Below are 17,229 nucleotides of genomic sequence, written 5' to 3'. Positions count from 1 at the left end.
TAAACCTTCAATCTAACAGGACATACCTGGGCGAGAAGAAAAACCTAGCAGTTATGTGCTCTAATATTTTTGATCATGTGGAAAGAGGTGATTTTAACTAAATGTGACACGTCATGGAAAGTCTATACAGTGCAATCATTCTCTAGAAAATTTTACCCATCAGTCAGCCCATTCCTGTAAGTTTAGCTATGAGCTGTAAGTTCAGGCAACAGTTGGCCGATGTGTAACATATCTGTTCAATGTAATATAAAAGTAAAACCTGGCCATATATATATATGTATTATATAATATAAATTATTATATATATATATATATATATATATATATATATATATATATATATATATATATATATATATATATATATATATATAAACTGCTTTTACAAGAATCCATTGTATAACAAACAGGAATTTCCCTAGACAGAAAATAATATGATGATGCCCTTTTGGCTTTATTAGCAAAGAAAGGGAAAAGCAAACTTCCTGCTTCCTCTCGAAGTCCATGAAGTCCATTGGGGAAATATGGAAAGTGAGAAGAAGGGTATTTCCAGAAAGCGGAATTCCAAAACTCTGGTCCTTGTCGCCTCAAGATTCCGGGACACGGTCCAGGCAGGAGTTGAGCCACCTATATAAATCACCCTCACAGCAGCACTGAACTCACATAACTCAACCACACAACACATCCTATCCTGATATTGTGACTATACCTCCAATTATTACATCCAGAGAATTACTAACAATGGTAAGTACAACGGATCTTTATTAGTGCTGTTTAATGATCTTAAATATTCTAAATGTTTTCTATGGGATTCTATGAGTGACTGTTTTAATGTCGATGCAACACAAAAATTAGCAAGTAAAATGATCTTGAATAAGAGCAAGTATATTTAATATTTATTATAATATTAATCTTTCTGCTATTAAACTTACAGATTCCATTAGCAGATAATGTTCCTTCATTATCTGCCATTAGAACAGGGCTAAAATGTGAAGAAAACAATTTCATTAAAGAATTTATTCACTTTACAGCATTTCTACAAGACGCAAAAACCCACAATTGCTACATTTTTCATCCTTCTCCTATCAAGTAAGAAATCTGTTTAATCCATAGCCATTACCAGCAGTTTATCAGAATAGCAGTTTATAAATCAGTGGTTTGAAATAAATGTCTTTGCTTCCTAACAGTGTTGAATCAGTTGCCAGGAGTTGAAGGCTGGTCGTACCATTCCTCAAATTCTAAAATGACTTGGACAAAAGCCCGTGAATGGTGTCAGAGTCACTACACAGACATGGTGGCAATTCAAAACCATGCCGAAATTGAATACCTCAATGAAATATTTCCCTGGGTAGCAGGGTACTATTGGATTGGTATTCGCAAAATTGACAATGTCTGGACCTGGGTCGGAACCAAAAAACATCTGACAACAGAGGCTGAGAACTGGGCCAAAGGGGAACCTAATAACGGACGCAGCGATGAGGACTGTGTGGAAATCTACATTCGGAGAGACGAAGACAGTGGCAAGTGGAATGATGAGTCCTGCATGAAGGAGAAGACGGCACTGTGTTACACTGGTATGTTTCCATTGAATAAAAATCATCAATGATAAGACACCATCTGTTATAGGTCAAAAGACAGGTCTGATGTGTTAAGAAGCTGGGGGTCTTAATCACAGTCTGAGAGAATTAAAAAGATTGATTGCTTATAATTTACTTATACTTAGCATGGATTTTTGCATATGTACATAAGAAAATGATTCTGTCTACATTGTGTGTACAAGGACGCAAATGTTTTTCTCTTTCCTTCAGCATCCTGTAAGAACGACTCCTGTAGTTATCATGGAGAGTGTGTTGAGACCATCAACAACCACAGCTGTAACTGTTTAGAGGGTTATTACGGAGACAAGTGTGAACATGGTGAGTAGCAAAATAAAAGTGTTCTTTCTGATATCTGTTTAAAGTGATACAGACAACTAGAGGAGCAGTTAGAGTTACATGTCTTGCAAGGAAACAATTATCCAAGTACTGTGATCACTGAGCATCTACCACCATGTAGAAACTGTACTTTAATAAATTTTTTATCATTCTGTCTTTACTGCCCCGGTTTTGTGTAATATAAGAGATATAATAATGAGAATGGACTAAGCTTGTAACCTGATTTTCAGTTGTTAAATGCGAAGCAAAGGAAATCTCTGCTCCTGAGCATGGCAGCGTTCAATGCCACCACCCTAATGGAGATTTCTCATACAATTCCGAATGTGAGTATTCCTGTGATGAAGGCTACAACTTAGTTGGTGCGAAAACAACACAGTGTGGTGGCACTAAAGCATGGTCCAACAAACCCCCAACCTGTGAGCGTAAGTAAATTTAATACCAGCCCTGTTTAAACATTTACATTTAGATTAAACAACTTGTGCTCTATTTCATCTGTATTGTTTTTTGTTCTTGTTTTTGTAGTAGCCCAGTGCTTCAGTCTAAATGAGATTCTTCATGGAACCATACAGTGCAATCATCCAATTAACTCCTTCAGCTATCAGTCCTCCTGTGAGTTTAGCTGTGAAGAAGGGTACAAACTAACAGGTTCCAGCTACAGCTTGCTGATGTGTAACGCCTCTGGACAGTGGAATGACTCACAGCCCACCTGTGAAGGTAAGAAAAGGCTACAAGTTTACAACTTCAGTGAATCCCAAAGCTGAAACTAACTTCTTGTGCTATAAAGCTTAATGTAGTGCTTAATGCTGAATAAAGAGAATGTACTGCTTTATTGGCTATGGTGTATTTAATGAGTGTATGTCAACCTGACGTCTCTGTGCCCCCTTCCCCCCCCCCCCAAGCAGTCCGCTGTCCGACTCTTGAGAAGCCAGTGGATGGTGAAATGATCTGCAGTGGTGATAGTTATGGGAGCAGCTGCACGTTCAGCTGTAACGTTGGGTTTCGCCTGCAGGGCATGTCAGAGCTCACGTGCACAAAAACTGCTCAGTGGAACCAGGAGACACCAACCTGTAAAGGTAAGAAACAGGACTCAGTCCTTTAGTTTGACTTTCTTCGCTCTTTAATGTTTACATAAGTTAAAACACAGTAAAGAAAACCAAATCCTACTTGTGTTTAATCTGCAGTTGTTGAGTGCCCTGCGCTCCAGACTCCACAGAATGGCATTGTGTCCTGTACAGACCCGACTCTCAGTAAAGGCTCTATATGCAGCTTTACCTGTAGTGAGGGCTTCAACCTGGAGGGTGCATTGAGCACAGAGTGCACAGAGGCAGGAGAATGGAGCACTAACATCCCCAGCTGCACAGGTACAATCCCTAACAAAGATCTTTATACCACTTCTGAGGTGCAGCACAGTTTGGTTATTTGTTAGCTCAAATAATTCTACAAAGCTTAATGGAGTGCTATTTAACCCTCAAATTGTGCTGGACTCCAGACCACTAGTCCCATAATCTAGCTAAGCTAAAGCAGTCAAAATGGCAAATATCTATACTAATACCAAATATGTTTATTTATTTATTACATGCATGTAGAGTACATTTTCTGTGTGTTTGCATTCATTTTATCCTTTGCATTTCTGCTATGCAGCGGTGACATGCCAATGCTGCAACTAGACTTTAATTCTTGGCCTATTTAAATGCATAGATTATTGAAGCACCTGACACAGTTTAGCTGTAAAGTCCTACATTGTGCAGTTAACTTTATTTGATGCTGAATAAGCTACTGACACAGAATGTACTGCTTTATTGGCTATGGTGTATTTAACGAGTGTATGTCAACCTGACGTCTCTGTGTCCCCCCCACAGCAGTCCGCTGTCCGACTCTTGAGAAGCCAGTGGATGGTGAAATGATCTGCAGTGGTGATAGTTATGGGAGCAGCTGCACGTTCAGCTGTAACGTTGGGTTTCGCCTGCAGGGCACGTCAGAGCTCACGTGCACAAAAACTGCTCAGTGGAACCAGGAGACACCAACCTGTAAAGGTAAGAAACAGGACTCAGTCCTTTAGTTTGACTTTCTTCGCTCTTTAATGTTTACATAAGTTAAAACACAGTAAAGAAAACCAAATCCTACTTGTGTTTAATCTGCAGTTGTTGAGTGCCCTGCGCTCCAGACTCCACAGAATGGCATTGTGTCCTGCACAGACCCGACTCTCAGTAAAGGCTCTATATGCAGCTTTACCTGTAGTGAGGGCTTCAACCTGGAGGGTGCATTGAGCACAGAGTGCACAGAGGCAGGAGAATGGAGCACTAACATCCCCAGCTGCACAGGTACAATCCCTAACCCAAGATCTTTATACCACTTCTGAGGTGCAGCACAGTTTGGTTATTTGTTAGCTCATATAATTCTACAAAGCTTAATGGAGTGCTATTTAACCAGGATGTCTTTTAGTACTGAAGTCTTCAAGTTGTGCTGGACTCCAGGCCACCAAACCCTTAGTCTAGCTAAGCTAAAGCAGTCAAAATAGCAAATATCTATACTAATACCAAATATGCTTATTTATTTATTACATGCATGTAGAGTACATTTTCTGTGTGTTTGCATCCATTTTATCCTTTGCATTTCTGATACAGCAGTGACATGCCAATGGTTACTGACACAGAATGTACTGCTGTTATTGGCTATGGTGTATTTAATGAGTGTATGTCAACCTGACGTCTCTGTGTCCCCCCCCCCCCCACAGCAGTCCGCTGTCCGACTCTTGAGAAATTCAGTCCTTTAGTTTGACTTTCTTTGCTCTTTAATGTTTACATAAGTTAAAACACAGTAAAGAAAACCAAATCCTACTTGTGTTTAATCTGCAGTTGTTGAGTGCCCTGCGCTCCAGACTCCACAGAATGGCATTGTGTCCTGTACAGACCCGACTCTCAGTAAAGGCTCTATATGCAACTTTACCTGTAGTGAGGGCTTCAACCTGGAGGGTGCATTGAGCACAGAGTGCACAGAGGCAGGAGAATGGAGCACTAACATCCCCAGCTGCACAGGTACAATCCCTAACCCAAGATCTTTATACCACTTCTGAGGTGCAGCACAGTTTGGTTATTTGTTAGCTCAAATAATTCTACAAAGCTTAATGGAGTGCTATTTAACCCTCAAATTGTGCTGGACTCCAGCCCACTAGTCCCATAGTCTAGCTAAGCTAAAGCAGTCAAAATGGCAAATATCTATACTAATACCAAATATGTTTATTTATTACATGCATGTAGAGTACATTTTCTGTGTGTTTGCATTCATTTTATCCTTTGCATTTCTGCTATGCAGCGGTGACATGCCAATGCTGCAACTAGACTTTAATTCTTGGCCTATTTAAATGCATAGATTATTGAAGCACCTGACATATCCCATAACAATCTCATAATACAATAACAAGGTACAATAACAGGTACAATCCCATAATAGCTGTAAAGTACTACATTGTGCAGTGTACAACTTTATTTGATGCTGAATAAGCTACTGACACAGAATGTACTGCTTTATTGGCTATGGTGTATTTAATGAGTGTATGTCAACCTGACGTCTCTGTGTCCCCCCCACAGCAGTCCGCTGTCCGACTCTTGAGAAGCCAGTGGATGGTGAAATGATCTGCAGTGGTGATAGTTATGGGAGCAGCTGCACGTTCAGCTGTAACGTTGGGTTTCGCCTGCTGGGCACGTCAGAGCTCACGTGCACAAAAACTGCTCAGTGGAACCAGGAGACACCAACCTGTAAAGGTAAGAAACAGGACTCAGTCCTTTAGTTTGACTTTCTTCGCTCTTTAATGTTTACATAAGTTAAAACACAGTAAAGAAAACCAAATCCTACTTGTGTTTAATCTGCAGTTGTTGAGTGCCCTGCGCTCCAGACTCCACAGAATGGCATTGTGTCCTGTACAGACCCGACTCTCAGTAAAGGCTCTATATGCAGCTTTACCTGTAGTGAGGGCTTCAACCTGGAGGGTGTATTGAGCACAGAGTGCACAGAGGCAGGAGAATGGAGCACTAACATCCCCAGCTGCACAGGTACAATCCCTAACCCAAGATCTTTATACCACTTCTGAGGTGCAGCACTAATAGCATAATAACGCTGTTGAATCAATAAAACCAAAAAGACTGAAGCTGGGCAACATAATCTAGACAATCTAAAACATTAAAAATGGCAATGTTTATGCTTAAACCAAGAGTATTAATTTGTTACATGCATTTACAGTATAGCTAACATATGATAATATTTAGAGCTTGCATGTTGAAGTTTTCTTCCTTATATTTCTGTTACACAGAAGTGAGATGTCCTGACCTCCAGAAGCCAAACAATGGCTTCATCAACTGTTCCTCCGAGCCTCTCTTCAACACTACCTGTTCCTTTAGCTGTCTTGATGACTACCAGGTTCATGGTCACGAGATGGTATTGTGCAGCCTCAATGGCAACTGGACTGGAGAGGTGCCTGAGTGTAAAGGTAAATCATGCTGAACTTTACATTGAAATGAAATACACAAAATATGAATAAATGAAAAATGAATGAAACTAAAAGTCTAAAATGCAACAGTTTGTTGAAAAAAGAGTTAAATTGTGACATAGAGATTACCCGTTGTAGTAATCTTCACTTCCGTCTATTCATTTTGTTATCTTCATTTCCACCAGCTCATCCTGTGTCCTTCAGCCCATCTTTGGTATCTGGCCTGACCATAGGTTTAGGAGGCACCACTGCAATTTCCTGCTTTGCTTTTGTTTTATGGATATTAAAGAGACTCAGAAATTTGAAAGGTGAAAAAAAAGGATAAATTTACTATGTATATAATGGATTTTTTTAATGCTACTCTTAATGCTAAATGCTACTCTTTCCCTACATTATTATATTTATTACAAAGCTTTTTACATTTATATTAAACCTTTATATTAAACCAGTTGAGTTATTAAGTTATATTATCATAAACTAATGCTTATATATTTTTTAATTACAGCTAAGAAGTTTGACCTCAGGTGAGATTTGATCCCACAATGTTTTACACAATGTTTATCCTTATTTGTGTTGGATGTTCTGGTTGGGATGTGAGACTGATTGTATTTTTTTCAGTGATTCAGACATTGATGTGCCAACCCAGGTCTACAAAAGTAGCACTGACAATCTCATGCAACCATAAATGACTACAAACTATATCTAGGTGAGTTTGCAATCTTTCTTCTATGCCAGTAGTAATATCCAGAGTGTAAATTGGGTTTGTCACAATTTAGGCTTATTTTAATTATTCTGTTTTTATAAATGTAAAAAATAACAAAATAAGTATAATCATTTCTTTTTAATTTCTGCACACAGATCTGTTGATACTGCATTGTGGACACAGCGGTTTTCACTGTAGAGTGAATGAATCAACTCCTGGTTCAGTTCACCTTTAATCATATTTCACTTTTATGGACATCGTCACAAAGCAGCTGCAAGTAAATCTGTTATTGGATTTAGACTGTTCTTTAGGATGTTATAGTGACACCATCCACAGCCATCTTTAGGGTATCTGTCTGTGTGGTATTATCCACAGCAATCTCTAAGTTAATCTCTATGCTAGTCACACAAGGTCGTCCCCAGCACCAGTGATTCTCAGCCGAAGGATCTTCAAGCTGAATTAGTGAAAGCGAGAGGAACACAGGTTACTAGCTATGATCTTGACTTAAAGCTGTGAGCCAAGTGTAAGATGTGACTATAGCACTATTCTGACGGGATTAGTTTTACGTGGGGACGTGGAGTAATGCAATTTTACCTCAGGACGTCTGTAATATTAATTGACCAATTCACACGGGACAAGACATCTCAGTAAAACTAGCAGAAGGGGGAGGGGTAACTCGCTTTATGCACCACAGTAACCTCCTTGTCGTCATGTGCGTATGACGTCGCTTCCTGTTATCACGTGCGCAAACAGACAACATGGGGCCTCCATGCTTGAAAAACGCGGCAAAAACTACTTTTAAACAGGAAATGACGGAATTTTACCGTACATATTTACAGCGGGTCGATTCGGACGGGATCAGTATTACCTGAGGTCATTTTCCGGACCTTTTTACAGAAGGTAAAAGTTGCCGTAATCTTTACTGACATTGTCCGTAATGATTACCGAGATGGCACATTCGGACAGGACTAAAATCATCGAGAAGCTCTGGTAATAATAACTTCACCCCCCACGTCCCCACATAGAACTAATCCAGTCCGAATAGGGCTTATGTATGAAAGTAAAAGGGAAAGCCAGTTAAATAAACTGAGGTTGATCTTCAGTGCGCTGTAGAATGGATGTTACTGGACCCTAGATATTTAATATACTGTCTATTATTATGCTTTCCAATGCAAAAAAAAATGTTTTTATTCTGTAATTTATTGAGCATATTATTTCATGCTCTGTGTGCATTTTATGGATTTTAACATGTACTACAATTTTGTACTGTATTTTTTTTTTACTGTTATTTATATATTATATTATTTATATATTTGTGAAGATATTTACTGAGTTTATCTTGGTTCTTGATAATGCTGATTATTCTATTAAAATGTGCATTGACAAATTATGAATAAATGTTAATGAGAATAACAAATATGTTTCTGTAGTTTTTAATTAAGAGAAAATTTACTTGTTAACTCAAAGTTTGTAAAGTTGAAATATATATTTAAAAAATCTGTTAAAAAATATATTTAAAAATGATTTCTCTGGGTATAAAATGAGAACAGGTTTAAAACCAATAAACAAACATGCCCCTGTCCACTTTCCCACCATGAAAGTGCATGTTTATTATTCTAACAGAAACCTACTGAAAGACATTTTACCTGCAACATGGACATGGCAAAAAAATGGAAGACTAAAAAAAGGAAACTAAATGATGGTATAAAGGATCAAAGTCTGACTTTTTTTCACAGTTTGCACAGTGGAGTACAGGGAGTGAGTGACTTTATTGCCCCATTTCCTCTCATGCATGTCACTGAGCCAAACACTATACAAACACATTGACTGATTGTGTTTTGATGACCAGGCCAGTCTGACTTTGCCTTTTCCTGCAACTGTGGCTGAAGTGAAGAGAAAGGTTTTGACCCCTGAACACTGAATTTATTCTTCTGGTGAATTGTTGTTTTGGGGCCAGTGGTAGTGATGATGTCTGTGTGAATGTTACCAATGCAGAACAAAGTGTGTTGAGTGCACTGTGACTTATGTCGGGGAGACCAGGGACAGTTGTAACACTTTTTGCAATTTTTAGCAATACATCAAAAAAACATTTTTACTGGAATAACCAATTTGTTATATTATAAACTTCAGTCTGTCAACTGCTGAAACGATGTATTTAAGTGGTTTTATGAAATATGTACAGGTTGCAAAATTGATTTTAATACAGTCTCTCCACTGTTACACTGTTTATGTCTAAAATATACATAATGAATCAATCATATACTCAAAATAGAAAATATTATTTATCAATCATGTTATTGTGACTATTCATTTCATGTTTTTAAGTAATGATTACCTTTTTTCACACAAATGAGAAAGAGGACGAAACTGTCAAATTATAATGCAAAAAAATTATTTATTGGGTAGAACACCTAAAAAAAGGTTAAACATGATAGGTAGGTCTAGTCTGAGTCACAGTTGTGGCAAGAGTAAAAATCCCTTCTGCCTGTGCAGTCCTCTTGTGCCCAGGCTTTACAGGACCAGCACTGGAGCCATGACCCGGAGAAGCTTTCCAAAGCACACAATGCAGTGTGGACGGATGGACACAGGTGAAAAAGTTGTGTCCTTAGCAGAGGATGATGGCTCAGGCTCAGGCTTGGACACCACACATGGTGTGACAGGGGATGATGCTCTAAGTGGCATGGAGGATGCCACCGTTGCCACATTGGGTGATGGAGTTGTAGAGGAATATGGAACCTCTGGTGTCACTGCTATCATTGGGCGGTCTGTGACTAGGGATGGTGCAAAGTCACTGTCAGTGAAAATATTCCTATTAAAAGGTCAAATTCCAGTGCATGCAAACCCTGCCTGAATATTTGCCGGCGATGCAGCACAGGGAAGCGCACTCTTCACAATGCCTGGCAGATCATAAATGGACATTGTGGCTCCTGGATGAGCTTTCATCCAGCTGTCACAGCGGTTGTACACTGCGATCCGAGGGCTGCAGCTTATGGGAACAGTGGGGGGAATGAGAGGAAGACGATGCCATGGCACTTGCAAAAATCAATCCCCTCCACAGAAAGTGGTATGGTAGGTATGGTTGTCCAGAACAGGGCGTTACAACCGTCCCAGTATCACCAACCATGTTTTCATCTCATGTGAGCAACAGTAGCTTGACTGCTAGTTTGACACTTGTTAGCCATTTAGACATTTTAGCTTACAAAATAGTGATTCTAATAATACTTGTTTGAATTCATTCATAGACATTTGATCCTATAACAGCATCTAAAAAAGTACATCAGAAAGAAAAGTAATTTTTTTACCTCAAAAATAATCTTTCGTAGATAACTCCGTCAGGAATATTCAAATGTGGCTCCCTTTATGGCAAAAATGGAGGGAAACTAACTGAGCATGTGCACAGTGAGTGTCATCACTCTAGGTTGTTTCTGATTGGAGGAATTCAAGGTGTTACAACCGTCCCCTGTTACAACTGTCCCTGGTCTCCCCTACATTATGTATTTAAAGCAGATCGATCGTTCTGGAGTACTTTAAAAAGGTCTCATGGAAGCAATCTTTTACAATACAATTTCTCATGTTGAGATTTTAAATTCTGTGGATACATCTACAATGGCTCATTTACCAGTAATTGTATGAGGTTTATTACTATGATGAGCATGATTCCTGTTGGGTGCTGCCCCTTTACGGACACTAGTCCGGTGCACTCATGGGATTGCTTAGAGAAAAAAAAGTTGTCAGGACTCAGCCCGGACCTTTGGCCATGTGCCTTTGTTTACGTTCCTCGTCACGTGTCTGCCCTGCCTTCGTCTGCTCCTCCCTGTCTCCACACCTGTTCCTAATTGTATCTCATTGTCTTTTTGTATTTAAGTGAATGCAGCACGGAATCAATAGTTACGTTTAGTCCTTGTTAAGTGTCGTCATCTGTATTGTTTCCTTCTACAAGGATAAGCTTGAAGCTTCCTCACATGACCCTCGGAAATTCCACAACATCATCTCTTCTCTGCTCAACCCCCCGGCCCCACCTTCTTCATCCTCCCTGACTGAAGAAGACTTTGCTTCTTTCTACCAGGAGAAGATTGAGGAAATCTGCTGGACCTTCACTTCAGCCCCGACTGCACTTACATCTCAGAGTATGCATTCCCCTACACCTTCGTTGTCTCATTTCTCAACTGTGGCAGCAGAAGAGATTTTACAACTCATCCAGTCCTGCAATCCTACTACCTGCCCATCGGATCCACTCCCTACCACTATGCTCCAGACCATCTCGCAAGACCTTTTGCCCTTCATTACCACTATCATCAATAGATCCATAGCATCTGGTCAGGTACCAACTACTTTCAAGAGAGCAAGGGTTATTCCCATCCTAAAGAAACCTGCTCTGGATCCATCAGACATCAGTAACTACAGACCGGTATCACTTCTCTCATTTCTTTCAAAAATTCTTGAACACATTGTCTATAATCAACAGTCTGTCTATCTGATCTCCCCTTCAGCCACAGCTCGCAACCTTGGGGTAACCATGGACAATCTGTCCTTTTCCTCTCATGTCGCTAATGTGACTCGCTCATGTCGGTTTCTTCTCTACAACATTAGAAGGATTCGGCCATTTTTGTCCACACAGACTGCTCAGGTACTTGTTCAGTCTCTTGTCATTTCTACTGGATTACTGCAATGCACAGCTGGCAGGTCTACCTATGAACGCAATCCGTCCTCTGCAAATGATCCAAAATGCAGCTGCCCGGCTTGTTTTCAACCTGCCTAAGTTCTCGCATACCACCCCGCTGCTGCGATCCCTCCACTGGCTTCCTGTAGCTGCACGCATCTGATTCAAAACACTGATGCTGGCCTACAAAGCCAAAAATGGACCAGCTCCCTCTTACCTCAAAGCCCTCATCATTCCTCACACTGCACACCGCAACCTCCGATCTACCAGCACTGCTCGACTGGTTCCACCATCTCTCAGGGTAAGAGGCAAGTATACTACAAGACTCTTCTCTGTACTGGCACCAAGGTGGTGGAATGAACTTCCCCTAGGGGTCCGGACATCTGAGTCACTGGCTATTTTCAAGCGGCGATTGAAGACCTACTTATTCAGGAAACACTTCAACTAGCACTTCTTTCCTTATCTTTAACATTTAAAAAAAAACAAAAAAACCTTTGACACTTTTTCATTGTAACTTTGAACAAATGTTTTAAACTCATGGTATCTTAAGTATGTAACCTAGTGAGCAGCGTTAATGTATTCAGTGTTAGAGATTTAAGCTCTTATGTACGTCGCTCTGGATAAGGGGTCTGTCACATGCTGTAAATGTTTGTTATCGTCTTTTACTGTTTGTCTCCTTCCTACCCTGGTTGTGACAGGCGTTTACTGTTTTATACTATGTTAAGATGTTCATACAATATAAGTTGCATTTGGTTATGTGGGCAATACTGCTTAGTAATTTTTACTTGTGTTTTGCAGTTTGACCACACACACACGTATACACACATAAATGTGCAACAAAACCCAACAAATCCTGAGAATTAAACTACAGCAACAATGAATGTGTACATTGAGTTCTGCACAAGAGGAATAAACAAATAATAATAAAAAAATACAATATCCAGTGTAATGTTATCATTTTGTGGGTAACATTAAAGTCAAACACGAGGAATTAAGAAGATTAATGACTACATGGAGGAAGGTTCAGAAGTAATTACCACACCTGAGCAACAACAAATGTGTCTCAAGCGTCAAGGTGGAGTTGCAAAGGCTGCAGTGACACGCTTGATGACACAGATCACATCTTATATGAACTGTAACCAGCCCAAAGAGGTGGAAATTAAACTTGCTGCTTTGGATGAGGCTGTAATACGGTTACATGAGATTCACAACACATAAAAAAACTAGAAGATGATGATGACCTTGATGCTTCTAAGGGCTATTTAACATCGGTCCTGTGTGATGTTCAAGACTTGAAAGTCTTGAGCTGGCTTGGGGACTTTAAGCCATCAATGGAGGATCCAAGCATTGAATCTTCGTATATACTTAATTTAACCCTCCAATGTCTTCTGTAGAACAGCTATCTACCCAGCTTCAAGGGCTACAAAATCTAAGACAGAAAGAAAAGAAAGAGTTTTCCATGCTAATCGCTCAACAGGATGAACGTCTGCGTGCAGTTTAAATTACAACTTCAGCATGTTGAATGTGAAATGGATGCACTGAAAGGCTTACTGAAACTCAAAGATGCTGAGATGGAGGAAAATCGTCAAAAAGCTGAGTTAACAATAAATAAAAACTTTTCAACTCCTGTCTCAGGTAACCCATCCCAAATAATAATAAAAAAAAAACAATATCCAGCGTAATGTTATCATTTTGTGGGTAACAATTCCTGTAATCTCTCAAAAGAGAATCCTATACTGTCATAGCTACTGTAGTCTTGCCAGAGTCTCCTGCGTGCGCTTTGCACACATCTATATTTTACTTAAGCATACATGACAATAAGCATAGCTAATTCTGTGTTTCTCTCTTTATCTCAATCTCCAATGTCATCCAAATTTATGATGGGTTACTTTTTTAGTCTGGCTCTTTTTCTGGCTTTTTATATGAAAAATAAGGTCAGGGCAGAAAAAAAACAGGTCACAGGGTCATATTGATTACATTGTGATAATGTACAAAAGCACATCCTGCCATTTAAAATTGTCTGACAGCCTACCTTAAAAAGACTGAAAACTGCCTGCAGTCAGAGAGAGACTCAGTCGGTAGAAGGTCTTTTGCTGGAGCAAACGTGAAGTGACTCAGGAAGCATTAGAGTATATCATGGTACAGTATATATTTCTACATTTTTTGCAAGTATATTTTTAAAAGCTGGAGCTTTTAAAAGCTATAAAATTTTTTATATTTTTATTTAGGCTGGAGGCCTGGTGTTACTCGTGAGACTTTATGCACAAACACATCTTTTGCTGTCCTTAAGTTTAACATCTGGTAAGTTATCTTGTTAATTCAGTTTCCCACACTTACATCACCACTCAAATGTTTGGACATGCTTTTCTAATATTTTACATTATATTTACATTAAGTCTATGACACATATTAGGTAGTAGGCATTAAAGGGTTAAACCAAACTGTTTTACATCTTGAATTCTTTACTGAATCGCATATAAAGAAACAATCGCATTCAATTGTTTCATAGAGCTTCAGGTTATTATTTTTTTCTGACTTTAACTCAGTTCTTCACAAATTCTCCAAATTCTAAGTTAAAACTGTTTTTAACCTGTTCAAACCTTTGACTGGTAGTGTACAATACTTTTTAGTGTACAATACTTTTTGGTGTACAATACTTTTTGGTGTACAATACTTTTTAGTGTACATCATTTTTTAAACAATCAGTCATCAGAATTTTATCTGAACTATTTGACTTAATAGTTTTTGTCATGAGCTGGACCTACACATATTCCAGAGAGACGATGACCTGGTCCGACGCCAAAGCATGGTGTGAAAATCGATCCAGCTGGCTGATGGTTATTCCAAATGAAAAACACAACAACTACCTTAAAGATAATCTCCCACAGCAGACTACAGGCTATTATTGGATTGGACTCAGAAAGACTAAGAACATTTGGACTTGGCAGGGGACAGCACAGGTATTGGAGGATGGTGGATCCTGGGCTAAAAATGAACCAAATAACAAAAAGGAAGATGAGGACTGTGTAGAAATGTACATTAATAATGGGAAACAAAATGGCAAGTGGAATGATGAAAAATGCACCAAATTGAAGCATGCCTTGTGTTATGACGGTAAGGACATTTATGTATCTATGAGAGAATTTTTTACTAACCACCAAATGAGATCTGAATACACCTGGATACCTCCTTTAGTATTTATTCAGTACATATTGCACTACATATACACAATACAGAGATAGCTTCCCTAGAAATCATTGCTTACACACATCAACTAATCACTATTATACACAATTTATCCAACTGAGCAGTTGAGTGGGGTTCAAGGCCCAGCAGTGGCAGCTTGGTTGTGTGGTGATTTGAACTCACAACCTTCCAATCAGTAATTTGACATCTTAACTTTGTCATACTGTAACATAGACAATAGGCTTATATTAATTAATAATTTGTTTCTATGTGCACATTGTTATTTCTATAGTAACTGCTCACACACAGGTACTTGTATAGAGGACACTTTATAGAGGATTAGTTTATATGGGGGACATGATAATCTGTCTTTTTTATTTTTCCACTCTGATAAAACTCTTGCAATCAGAATGCATTATGGCTAATGACTAAAGCCTACAAGAGGAGCAAGTTTCTAGTGGGTTTTATTTTCCATCGAGAATGACTGTTTATTGTAGCTTTAACATGAGTGAGAGCAGCATACACTTGTCTGTGCAGAGGCTGGGAATCTGGATGGTGTACATCGCAACCTTCAAACAGGGTGGGCACCATGTGACATACAGTACCACCTCAAACTCCTAACATCTTCTCCTCATGGACTGTATCTAAAGTTGTTCCACACTTACATAGGCTATATTGGCAAAAGTTTTTGGGATGTCTACCTTTAAAGGCCCATGAACTTTAATGACATCCTATTCTTAATCCAGAATATGGTTTAAAATAGAGTTGGCCCACCCTTTGCAGTTGTAACAGCTTCAACTCTTCTGGGAAGACTTTTCACAAGGTTTAGAACTGTGTTTATGGGAATTTTTGACCATTCCACTAGAAGCACATTTGTGAGGTTAGGCACTGATGTTGGGCGAGAAGGCCTGGCTCGCAGTCTCCACACTAATTCATGTTAAAGGTCTTCTATCAGGTTGAGGTCCGGACTCTGTACAGGCTAGTCAGGTTCCTCCACCCCAAACTTGCTCATCCATGTCTTTATGGACCTTGATTTTTGAATCAATCATCTTAGAACAGGGACGTGCCATCCCCAAACTGTTCACACAATGTTAGGAGCATGAAATTATTCAAAATGTCTTGGTATGCTGAAACATTAAGAGTTCCTTTCACTTGAACTAAGGGAGCGAGCACAACCCCTGCAAAACAACACCACACCTTAATTCCCCATCTACCACACTTTACAGTTAACACAATGCAGACAGAGCACTGTTCTGCTGGCAACTCCAAACCAAATCAATGACCTAAAACATCTGGCAATATAGTGTATGTAACTAGCATATCATTTTCTAAAATCCATGGATACAATTATATGTTAAATACATATGTATGTTCTATGACCCCCAAACATCTGCCTTGTGATTTTGAACTTGCCCCTGCTTCACGAATCAGTTTAAAGGACACATTTAAATAGAGTTTAATAGAGTTTAATTAATTAAATTAATTGCAGCATTTAAATAGTTCAATGGCCTCAATTACTAACTCGTTTAGTTTTAAGTAAATTCAGCCATCTTCTCCAGCAAAAATGTCATATTTTTCTGTGTGTAGCATCATGTTCTGAGACGTCATGCAGCAGGAATGGTGAATGTGTGGAGGAAATCAACAACTACACATGCAAGTGTAATCCAGGGTTCACTGGTCATATGTGTATGGATGGTAATATAAATAATCTAAACTTTTTTTTAATAACTTTTATTCAGTGTAAATGTCAAACCATTATTTAGAACATCTATGTACAACAAATTTATATTATTATTTATAACAAATCTAAATGTGACTTAGACGACTCGGTGAATTAGAAAATTGTAATTGTAAAGCTGCTTTGAGACAATGTCTATTGTAAAAAGCGCTATACAAATAAACTTGAATTGAATTGAAAAAATAATAGTAGGAAATATAATCAAGTGATCATTTGTAAGTGTTAAAACCATTTGCAATCCAGATCAAATGTAGTCTGTTAATACATAGAATCAAATGTTTGATTGTAGCTGTGACCTGTAATTCGCCTGTGAGACCTCAGAAGGGTAACCTGACCTGCATTGGTCCAGTGGGAAATTTCTCGTTCACTTCATCGTGTGCTGTGAGCTGTGAGGAAGGATACACACTGAGAGGAGAGAACACACTCACCTGCCTCAAGACCGGCAACTGGTCAGCAGAAACACCATCATGTGAAGGTACAGTGTTAATAAATATAATCCATGATTTACAGTTAAAATTTATTACT

General features: G+C 39.0%; 1 protein-coding gene across 1 annotated transcript in view; it reads left to right on the top strand.

Annotated features, from left to right (window-relative positions):
• Positions 1-642: 642 nt before the first annotated feature.
• Positions 643-17,229, top strand: part of LOC113647597 — a 64,723-nt gene continuing 48,136 nt past the window's right edge. Inside the window, exons 1-23 of the mRNA XM_047801944.1 lie at positions 643-744; positions 1,032-1,089; positions 1,188-1,574; positions 1,809-1,916; positions 2,165-2,356; positions 2,457-2,648; positions 2,834-3,007; positions 3,116-3,295; positions 3,794-3,967; positions 4,076-4,255; positions 4,790-4,969; positions 5,522-5,695; positions 5,804-5,983; positions 6,241-6,417; positions 6,603-6,725; positions 6,923-6,941; positions 7,036-7,092; positions 9,614-9,861; positions 13,891-13,919; positions 14,009-14,081; positions 14,523-14,894; positions 16,554-16,661; positions 16,994-17,179. Of these exons, the coding sequence (XP_047657900.1) occupies positions 742-744; positions 1,032-1,089; positions 1,188-1,574; positions 1,809-1,916; positions 2,165-2,356; positions 2,457-2,648; positions 2,834-3,007; positions 3,116-3,295; positions 3,794-3,967; positions 4,076-4,255; positions 4,790-4,969; positions 5,522-5,695; positions 5,804-5,983; positions 6,241-6,417; positions 6,603-6,725; positions 6,923-6,941; positions 7,036-7,092; positions 9,614-9,861; positions 13,891-13,919; positions 14,009-14,081; positions 14,523-14,894; positions 16,554-16,661; positions 16,994-17,179 (3,574 nt within the window). The 5' untranslated portion in view covers positions 643-741. The remainder of the gene's footprint in view (positions 745-1,031; positions 1,090-1,187; positions 1,575-1,808; positions 1,917-2,164; positions 2,357-2,456; positions 2,649-2,833; positions 3,008-3,115; positions 3,296-3,793; positions 3,968-4,075; positions 4,256-4,789; positions 4,970-5,521; positions 5,696-5,803; positions 5,984-6,240; positions 6,418-6,602; positions 6,726-6,922; positions 6,942-7,035; positions 7,093-9,613; positions 9,862-13,890; positions 13,920-14,008; positions 14,082-14,522; positions 14,895-16,553; positions 16,662-16,993; positions 17,180-17,229) is intronic.

This window comes from Tachysurus fulvidraco, chromosome 16 (genome assembly GCF_022655615.1).
Source record: "Tachysurus fulvidraco isolate hzauxx_2018 chromosome 16, HZAU_PFXX_2.0, whole genome shotgun sequence".
Lineage (NCBI taxonomy): Eukaryota > Metazoa > Chordata > Actinopteri > Siluriformes > Bagridae > Tachysurus > Tachysurus fulvidraco.
Note: the sequence above shows the minus strand (reverse complement) of the source record. Positions and strands in the feature narration are given on the sequence as shown.